At 53.6% G+C, this 10378-nt stretch overlaps 1 protein-coding gene across 1 annotated transcript; it reads left to right on the forward strand.

Moving 5' to 3' along the window:
• Positions 1-3221: 3221 nt before the first annotated feature.
• MVB12A (multivesicular body subunit 12A) lies at positions 3222-8416 on the forward strand (the record flags this gene model as incomplete). The annotated part of the gene is made up of 9 exons (XM_080715843.1): positions 3222-3311; positions 3380-3478; positions 3565-3661; positions 5507-5633; positions 6637-6756; positions 6832-6938; positions 7167-7228; positions 8137-8193; positions 8354-8416. 9 exons carry the CDS (start codon positions 3222-3224, stop codon positions 8414-8416), a joined length of 822 nt encoding a protein of 273 aa, XP_080571969.1.
• Positions 8417-10378: the final 1962 nt, after the last annotated feature.

The following is a 10378-nucleotide window of genomic DNA, read 5'->3' on the forward strand; positions in this document are numbered from 1 at the left end:
GCCCAGCTTTGACCCTCCACTTTCTGTAACTGGCTTATCTCAGCCTAATGCTCTCCAGGCATCCATTTTCCTACAGATGACATTATTTTGTTCTTCTTGATTACTGAGAATTCCATTATGGGTATATCCCATAATGTTGTAACCCATTCATCTGTCGACAGACACCTGGGCTGGTTCCATAATTTGGCTCTTGTGAATTACGCTGCTATGAACATGGCTATGCATATATTACTATGATTTTCTGATTTCAGTCCCTTTGGAAAGATGCCCAAGAGTAGTATGGCTGGATTATTTTTTATTTTGAAACAGGGTCTTCCAGTGTTGCTGAGTCTCATCTTCAACCTGCGATCCTCCTGTCTGTCTCTCTGGGATTACAGGTGTGTGCCACCAGGCCTGGCCCCATTGGACTTGATTTTGTATTTCTGGGCTATTGCCACTCATAATTGGTCCAGGGTGACTTTTTATTTTTATATTTTATATTTATTTATTTTAAAATTTTTATTGGTGCATTATATTCATACACCATATTGGGGTAAAAAAAAAAAAAACTTGTGTGGACATACACGTAACACATCGCCCATTTAGCCCCTACCCAGTTCCCACCCCATTCCCTCCCCGTCCCTCCTTCCCATGCTTGGCTTAGTGGTTGACTTCGATATGTTTACATATATTGTGTGTTTTAGAGAATTTCCTTCTTCCCCCTCCCATCCCCTCATTTAGGCTGTCTTGTTTGCTCCTCTATAGGATTTCCGTTTTCATCTAGACTTCCTCCTATGACCCATTTCTCCCTAGCGCTCACATATTAGGGAAAGCATCTGATTTATTTTTTGTGACTGACTAATCTCACTTAGCATAATGTCCTCCAGTTCCATCCATTTCTCTGAAAATGATGTAATTGAGTTTTTTTTTAATGGCTGAGTAAAATTCCATTGTGTACATATCCCACAGTTTTGTTTATTTGTTTATTTATTGAGGCAATGTTTTTTTCCTTTCTTCTTCTTTTTCTTTTTTTTTTCTTTTCTCTCTTTCTTTCTTTCTTTTTTTCCCCCAGTACTGGGGATGGAACCCAGGGCATTCTATCTCCGAGCTATATCCCCAGCCCTATTTTTTATTCTTTTTTTTGTATGTGTGTGGTACTGGGGTGGAACTCAGAGGCTTTCTACCTCCAGGCTATACTCCCAGACCTATTTTATACTTTATTTGGAAACAGGGTCTCACTAAGTTGCTGAGAGCTTAAGTAGCTGAGGCTGGCTTCGAACCTGCCCGATCCTCCTGTCTCAGGCTCCCAAGCGTGGGGATTACAAGCGTGCGCCATCACGCCTGGCTCCTATTTTTTATTCTTTATTTTGAAACAGGGTCTCACTGAGTTGCAAAGGACCTCACTAAGTAGCTGAGGCTGTCCGCGAACCATGATCCTGCTGTCCCAGCCTCCCAAATGCTGGGAATACAATCGTGTGCCACCATGCCCAGCAACATTTATTTTTAATTTTCTCAAAAGCATAGTTGTAGCCAGGTGTGGTGGCGCACGCTTGTAATCCCCGCGCTTGGGAGGCTGAGACAGGAGGATCGCACAGGTTCAAAGCCAGCCTCAGCTACTTAGTGAGGCTCTCAGCAACTTAGTGAGACCCTGTTTCCAAATAAAATATAAAATAGGTCTGGGAGTATAGCCCGGAGGTAGAAAGCCTCTGGGTTCCACCCCAGTACCACAAAAAAAAAAAAAAAAAAAAAAAAGGCATAGTTGTAGCCCGGCATGGTGGTACAGAATTGTAATCCTAGTACTTGGAAGACAGCAAAATCGCAGATTTGAGGACAGCCTCAGCAACTCTGTGAGGCTCTCAGCAACTCAGCGAAACTCTGTTTCCAAAAAAATATATAAAATAGAGCTAGGCCTGTAGCCCAGAGCAGAAGGGCCCTGGTTTTCATCCCCAGCAACACACACACACACACACACACACACACACACACACACACACACACACACACCCCGAGCATAGTCGTTACTTTATATCAACATACCTCACGCCTTCCTTAGCCCTTTTTGAGACAAGGTCTCCCTAAATTGCCCAAGTTGGCCTCTGGCTCCCCGTTCTCCTGCCTGAGGCTCGCAACTGTTGGAGTTCCAGCTATACCCCACTGCACCTAGTCCTTCTGTGTGTGCCTGTGGTACTGGGGACTGAACCCAGGGGAGTTATACCTGAGCCCCAGTCCTTTTTTTTTTTTTTTTTGTCTCGAAATAGGGTCTCTCTATTGACCAAAGTCTCACTAAACTGCTAAGGTTGCCTTAAACCTGAGATCTTCCAGCCTCAGCCTCCCAAGCCCTGGGAATACAGGCTAGCGCCCCCGCACCCCGCCCATGATGACAGGTTGGGTCAGGAGAGGGGGCGTTTCCACGCGTAGCCCCCACCCACAAGACGTAAACTTAACAGGAAGGGCATTTCCTTTTCAGCGACGGAACTCGGGGGTCTCCAGGAGCGGCCCAGCCCCTATCCCCGAGAGAAGACCGCATTAAAAGTTTTTTCGGCGCACCGGGTCTCTCTCGCCTTTTTATTGCACCTAAAAACCTAACACATATTTTTCATAATTTAAATAAAACATGGCATTGCCACATAATTCCGTGTGTGTCTCTGTGTGTGTGGTTTTTCCTGGGGATTGAGCAGGGACATTCTACCCCGAAGCTACAACCTCAGCCCTATTTTTATTTTGAGCCAAGGTCTAAATTGCTCAGGGCCTCACAACTTGTTCAGGCTGACGTTCAACCTTCCATCCTCCTGTCTCAGCTTCCCAAGTGCTGGGATTCAAATGCTTTTCTTTCCAATGACTTCCCTGAACTAGGTTTGGACGTCTCCACATTTCTTCTGATACTTTTCAATAAACACAGAGCTCCTCCGAAAAAGACAACGACGACCCAAGGAATTCTGTGCAACAAGGTCCTTCCCACCCTTGCCCAGAAGGAGCCTGCTGTGACTTTCCGGCGGAAGTTGCTGAGCGTGAGAAAACTCCCAGCCCCTGTTCCGCAAACGTCTATAGCGGGCGCACCTGGGTGACGCAGGGAGGCGTGGCCCCGCGTAGGCATGTAATTGGCCGGCATTTTTCGCCGCTTCCGGGCCGGCTCCCTCGCAGAGCCTCCTGGGAGTTGTAGTCAGACTTTGGCCGGAGCCCGGCAGTCGGGGAGCCGCTGGGTGGCCGAGGCTGTCCCCTGCCTTCCGGGCTCCGCTGGGAGGATGGAGCCCGGGCCAGGGAGCGACGCGGCGCCGCTGGCGGGCCTCGCCTGGTCGTCGGCCTCGGCGCCCCCGCCGCGGGGCTTCAGCGCGGTAAGCGGGTCGGGGGCGGCGCCGGGCGCGGCCGGGGAGCCTGGCACTGACCCGTCGCCTCCCGGCAGATCGCCTGCACCGTCGAGGGCGCGCCCGCCAGCTTCGGCAAGAGCTTCGCGCAGAAGTCGGGCTACTTCCTGTGCCTGAGCCCCCTGGCCAGCCTAGAGGTAGGGGACCCTGCCCCCGGGGCCACGGGGGTCTCGTGGCCAAGGGCCCCCGCCGCCCGGTCATCCCCGCTGCCTTCCACCCCTAGAACCCGCAGGAGCATGTGGTGGTCGACATCCAGGTCGTGGTGGACAAGAGCTCCCTCCCGCCGGGCTTCTCCCCGGTCTGCGACCCCCTGGACTCCAGTAAGGCTCGCCTGGGGACGGGAGGTGCTGGGTCCCCGCGGGGAGGAGGACCGCGGCCGCGGAGCCTGTGCGCCGTCGATGGCAGGGTTGATGAGGGCACCCGGACCTCGTTCTGGGTCGTCCTGAGTTAAAATGAGTGGGGGGGGGGGCACAGGCCAGTAATCCCAGTATTTCAAAGTCTGAAACAAGACCATTGCAGGTTCGAGACCTGCCTCGGCAATTTATAGCGAGACTCAGCAACCCGTCTAGACCCTGTTTCAAAACCAAAAGTAAAATAAAAAGTATTTGGGGGCATAGCTAGGAGATAGAACTCCCCTGGGTACAAGGCTCAATCCCAAGTAACACACACACACACACACACACACACACACACACACACACACACCTGTGCCTGATTCCCACAGCCTCCACCTCACCGCTCGCACCCATAGCCTGGTGCGGCCCTCCTGACCACACAGCTCTCCAATTCTCGCCATATTTGACTCTCAGGATGTACTCCTGGATACTGGAGTTGGCAGATTGCAGCTATCTTAGGTTTTGCAGGTCTAATAATGATAAGGGACATTAAAAAAAAAAACTCTTTAAAAATGTAAAAACTAAGCAAGGAGCCAGGCGTGGTGGCTCACACCTGTAATCCCTGTACTTGGGAGGCTGACACAGAAAGAGCTCAGGTTCCGGGCCAACCTCAACAACTTAGCAAGACTCTCCACAACCTAGTGAGTCCGTTTCAAAATGAAAAATAAAAAGGGCTGGAGGTGTAGCTTGGAGGTAGAATGCCCCTGGGCTCATTCTCCAGTATGTTAAAAAGTGTAAAAAGCAGTTTTAATTCTTGAGCAAAATAGATCTTCAGCTGGATTTGCCTAAGGAGCAGTAGTTTGCTGGCTTCTGGATTAAAGGAGAGAGAGGCTGGGCATGGTGGTGCATGCCTGTCACACCAGGACTTGGGAGGCTAAGATAGGAGGATGGAGGGTTTGAGGCCAGCTTCAGCAACCTAGTGAGGTGGCCCTCAGCAACTTAGACCTCATTTCAAAATAAAAAATAAAGCTGGGTTGGTGGTGCATGCATTTGGGAGGCTGAGACAGGAGGCTCGCGGTTCGTGGACAGGCTCAGCTACTTAGGCCCTTTGCAACTCAGTGAGACCCTGTTCCAAAATAAAGAATAAAGGCCGGGCGTGGTGGCGCACGCTTGTAATCCCCGCGCTTGGGAGGCAGAGACAGGAGGATCGCGCAGGTTTGAAGCCAGCCGCGCGCGCTGGCTTAGGAGACCCTGTTTCCAAATAAAAAAGTATAAAAAATAGGTCTGGGAGTGTAGCCCGGAGGTAGAAGGGCTTCCAGGAACCCTAGTACCACCAAAAAAAAAATAATAATAATAATAAAAAAATAAAGAATAAAAAATAGGGCTGAGGTGTAGGTCGGAGGTAGAATGTCCCTGGGTGCCATCCCCAGTACCTCAAAAAAAGAAAGGAAGGAAGGAAGGAAGAGCTGGTATAGCTCAAAGGTAGAATGCCCCTAGGTTCAATCCCCAGCACCACACACACACACACACACACACACACACACACACACACACACTTTAAATAAAAGGACTGAGGGAAAGTAAGGTTTGGAAGGCAGGGATGGCTCCCCAGGCCACCCCATGTGTCTCTGAAGCTCAGCCATCTCTGATGACTCCCAGAGTCCCCAGCTTTCCCCTTCTCTGGCTATACCATGGATGATTTAACCGCCCCGGGGCTGTCCGGATGGCCGCCTTGCGCAGGGCTCTGGTGGACGTGGTCCTGGAGCCGTCGGCTTTCTCCCTCTCCCTCTCCACTCCGCTCCCCTCTCACGCGCTGCCCTCTACTCCCAGAGGCCTCTGTGTCCAAGAAGAAACGCATGTGCGTGAAGCTGGTGCCCCTGGGAGCCGCAGACACGGCGGTGTTTGACATCCGGCTGAGCGGGAAGACCAAGACGGTGCCCGGATACCTGCGCGTGGGGTAGGGCCTCCCGCCGCGCCCCCCTCCCCGCAGCCCACTCCCGCTCTTACCCCCTGGTCCTAGGATTCCTTTGGGCGCATCTTGTCCCCTCGGCCACCTCTCCGTGCCTCACACTCCGAGTGGGACTGGGGGTGGTTGTACCCGTGTGTGGGGTCGTGAGGAGCCAGCGGGTGGGGAGGTCTAAACAGCTAGACCAGTGACCAGGACTCACAGTATTAGTCAGGAATGATGGTCCGAGTGGGGCGGGGTTTGACTTGGTGACCCACGCCTGTAATCCCAGTACTTGTGAGGGCTGAGACCCGAGGAGCACAGGTTCAAGGCCAGGCTCACCTTTAGCTAGAGTCTGTTTCAAAATTTAAAAAATAGCCGGGCGTGGTGGCCCACGCTTGTAATCCCCGCGCTTGGGAGGCAGAGACAGGAGGATCGCGCAGGTTCGAAGCCAGCCCCACGCGCTGGCTTAGGAGACCCTGTTTCCAAATAACAATGTAAAAATAGGTCCGGGAGTGTAGCCTGGAGGTAGAAGGGCTTCCAGGAACCCCAGTACCACCAAAAATAAATAAATAAAAATAAATAAATAGCCGGGCGTGGTGGCGCACGCTTGTAATCCCCGCGCTTGGGAGGCGGAGACAGGAGGATCGCGCAGGTTCGAAGCCAGCCGCGCGCTGGCTTAGGAGACCCTGTTTCCAAATAACAATGTAAAAATAGGTCTGGGAGTGTAGCCCCGAGGTAGAAGGGCTTCCAGGAACCCCAGTACCACAAAAAAAAAAAACCAACAACAACAAAAAATAAATAAATAAATAAATAAAAAGGGCTGGGGTATACCTCAGCGGGAGCACGCCCCGTGGGTTCAGTCCCCAGCAAAACACACACACACTTACACACACACACACACACACACACACACACACACACACACACCTCTCGCCCAGGCCTCCCGGAAGCAGCCAGTCTCAGTCTGGCCGGGCACTGGGCCAAGGTCCCTCCTTTCTTTCCTCCCCTCCAGGGACATGGGTGGCTTCGCCATTTGGTGCAAGAAGGCCAAAGCCCCGAGGCCTGTACCCAAACCCCGAGGCCTCATCCGGGACCTGGGGGGCCTGTCCTTGGACCCAGCCAGCCAGCCCAGGTGAGCCCCTGGGCAGCAGGGTGGGGCGGTGGAGGGTGTTCAGGCCTGACCAGGGTCCTCGCCCCTGCCCAGCAGCAAAAGCAGCCTTCCCGAGCGGACACTGTCGAGGCTGGGCTCCCGGGCCTCCACCCTCCGCAGGAGTGACTCAATCTACGAGGCGTCCGGTCTCTACGGCATCTCCGGTGAGCACAGGCGGACCCACTGAGGCCTGGGCTGGGTGTGGCCGGCCCAGAGTCACAGAGGCCCCAGCCAGCGTTGGCTCCAGGCCTGCCCCATCCCCAGCTCTGAGGCTGGGTTAGCTCTTCTGTGGTACTGGCGGGCGCCCGGCTGTGGGTCCTGTGAGCCTCGGGGCTCGCCCTGGGGGCAGAGAGCAGGCAGCCTCAGCTTCTGTTCTGCTGTTTTTTCCCCAGCCATGGATGGGGTTCCCTTCACACTGCATCCCCGATTTGAGGGCAAGAGCTGCGGCCCCCTGGTGAGTTGACCTGGCCAGCCCTGTCTGCTCCATCTCAGAGGCCCTGGGCACCCCTGGGGGAGAGGGTGGTGGCTGGGAGGTCTCTCAGGCCAGAGAGGGGGGCCTGGAGGGGTGGCCACAGGAAGTGAGGGGCACGACCAGGCAAATGTATGGATGGGGTCTCCATAAAGATGGGGAATGGAACCCTCGTGGTGGTGCACCCCTGTACTTGGGAGGCTGAGATGGGAGGGTCGCAGGTTTGAGGCCAGTCTCAGCAAGTTAGTGAGATACTGTTTTAGAAGCCTTCTTTTTCTTTTTTTTTTTTTCTTTTTTTCTTTTTTTTCTTTTGCGGTACTGGAAATGGAACCCAGGGCTTTCTACCTCCAAGTTGCACCCCCTGCCCTATTTTTTATTCTTTATTTTGAAACAAGGTCTCACTGAGTTGCAGAGGGCCTCACTCAGTAGCTGAGGCTGTCCACGAATCATGATCCTCGGGTCTCAGCCTCCCAAATGCTTGGATTACAAGCGTGCACCACCACGCCCGGCTTTGAGAAGCTGTTTTAAAATAAAAAAGAGGCCGGGCGTGGTGGCACACGCTTGTAATCCAAGCATTTGGGAGGCTGAGACAGGAGGATCGCACAGGTTCGAAGCCAGCCTCAGCTACTGAGTGAGGCTCTCGGCAACTTAGTGAGACCCTGTTTCCAAATAAAAATATAAAATAGGACTGGGAGTATAGCCCGGAGGTAGAAAGCCTCTGGGTTCCACCCTCAGTACCATCAAAACAAACAAACAAACAAATAAATAAATAATTAATAAAAAGGGCTGGGGGTATGACTCAGCCCCAGCACCACTCCCCCAGCCTGCAAAGAGAAGAGGGTGGGTTCTAGGTTGGGGTCCAGGCACAAGACTCACAGGCCCCTCTTTGCCAGGCCTTTTCTGCCTTTGGGGACCTGACCATCAAGTCGCTGGCGGACATTGAAGAGGAGGTGGGTGCCCCAGGGGGCGCTGGGACCACGCCCAGGCTGCCCCGTCCCCATCCCCTCCTCCCTGGGCACACCCGACTCCCCAGGGGTGGAGAACACGGGTCCCTAAGGCCACCCCTACAGCTTCCCCCCTTTGCCTGCGCCTCCCTTTCTCCTTCCCCAGTACAACTATGGCTTCGTGGTGGAGAAGACGGCGGCCGCCCGCCTGCCGCCCAGTGTCTCGTAGCCCCAGCCGCGGGAGGACGCCCCTGCTGTGCCCACGTCGCCCCTCGTGGGGAGCTCGGCCGGCCGCACCGCGCAGTCCCCAGCCCGAGGCCCGCACATCGCCAGGCCCTGCCCGGGGCGGGGGGCGGGCAGCCGAGGAACCAGTGCCTTGCGGCCTCCGTGTCCGCACGGGTGCCCGGACGCGCGGCGGCTCCGTAATAAACACTACCTTGTCCCTGCTGTCTGGAGTCCAGACCTGGCCCCGGCCAGCCACCACCCTGGTCCTCCGAGGCCGCCGAGCTGAGCCCAGGCCGCCCTGACCCGCTAGTGGGGAAAACCTTGAGGTGGGCAGGCTGCCTACTGCAGAGGGGAGACAGGCCAGGGAGGGCGGGAGCCGCGATGTAGGTAGCAGAGATGTGGCTGGGCCTTTGGTCCTTGGGCCTTTTATTAATTAATTAATTAATTTATTTATTTTTATTTTTATTTTTCGTGGTACTGGGGTTCCTGAAAACCCTTCTACCTCTGGACTACACTCCCAGACTTATTTTATATTTTTATTTGGAAACAGGGTCTCTTAAGCCAGCGAGGCTGGCTTCGAACCTGCGCATCCTCCTGTCTCCGCCTCCCAAGCGCGGGGATTACAAGTGTGCGCCACCACGCCTGGCGCTATTTTGTTTTATTTATTTATTCTTTTGCAGTACAGGGAATGGAACCTGGGGGCATTCTATCTCCCAGCTACACCCCCAGCCCTAGTTTTTATTCTTTATTTTGAAACAGGGTCTCACTAAGTTGCAAAGGGCCTCACTAAGCCCATGAGGCTGTCTGTGAACCGCGATCCTCTGGTCTCAGCCTCCCGAACGCTGGGATAACAAGCGTGCGCCACCTCATCCTGCTCAGATCAATGGGCATTTTGACAGAAACTAATAGTAACCAAGTTCCCAGCATCTGGTGTCTCCTTTAGCCCTAGGTCAGCCCAGAGGAAAGTCTGGAGAGGGAAACCGAGGCATGGATGGAAACGTCACAGTGGGGATTTTTTTTCTTTTTTTTTTTTTTTTTGTGGTGGTACTGGGGTTCCTGGAAGCCCTTTTTTTGTGGTGGTACTGGGGTTCCGGGCTACACTCCCAGACCTATTTTATATTTTTATTTGGAAACAGGGTCTCTTAAGCCAGCAAGGCTGGCTCCAAACCAGCGCGATCCTCCTGTCTCCGCCTCCTAAGCTCGGGGATTACAAGCGTGCGCCACCACGCCCGGCTTCACAGTGGGGATTTAAACCCAGAGCATGCTGTCTTCGCGTGCGTGCGTGCGTGCGTGCGTGCGTGTGTCTGGAGATTGAGCCAGGGGTATTTGATGTCCGAGCTACACCCCCATCTCTTTTTTATTTGGAAAAGGCCTCTCTAGGTTGCTGAGAGCCTTGCACCTGTGATTTTCCTGTCTCAGCCTCCCAAGTACTAGGATTACAGGCGGGCACGCCATGCCCATTCACACCAGTAGCCATCTTCATATGAGGCTCGCCCTGATGGCACAGCCATCCGGCTCCTGGCCACCTCCCTCACCCTCTGCTGAGCTCCTGGACCTGTGGTTGCTTCCTATGACTCTGGTTAAATCCTGTGGACTTGCCGTGGACCGCCGCTCCTGTGGGGAGCCAGGTTTAGGTGGCTTCTTGCTTCTGGTCTCTGGTCCCAACATTTTCAGCAAATGACCAACATAGAACTTTGTTTCATGCCTGTTTACTTGTATTATTATTATTATTATTTTTTTGGAGGGGGAGAACTGGGGATTTTTTTTTTTTTTAATTTTGAAACAGGGTCTTACTAAGTCACAGAGGGCCTCACTATAAGTAGCAGAGGTTGGCTGCAAGCCTGAAATCCTCCTGTCTCAGCCTCCCAGGTGCTGGGATTACAGGTGTGCGCCAGGCGGGGCTCATGCCTGTTTAAGAACTGCGTTTGACGGGCAGCAAGAATTGGCTGGCGTTTTATCCTGGCCA

The sequence above is a fragment of the Muscardinus avellanarius genome, assembly GCF_963383645.1.
Source record: "Muscardinus avellanarius genome assembly, chromosome: 18".
NCBI lineage: Eukaryota > Metazoa > Chordata > Mammalia > Rodentia > Gliridae > Muscardinus > Muscardinus avellanarius.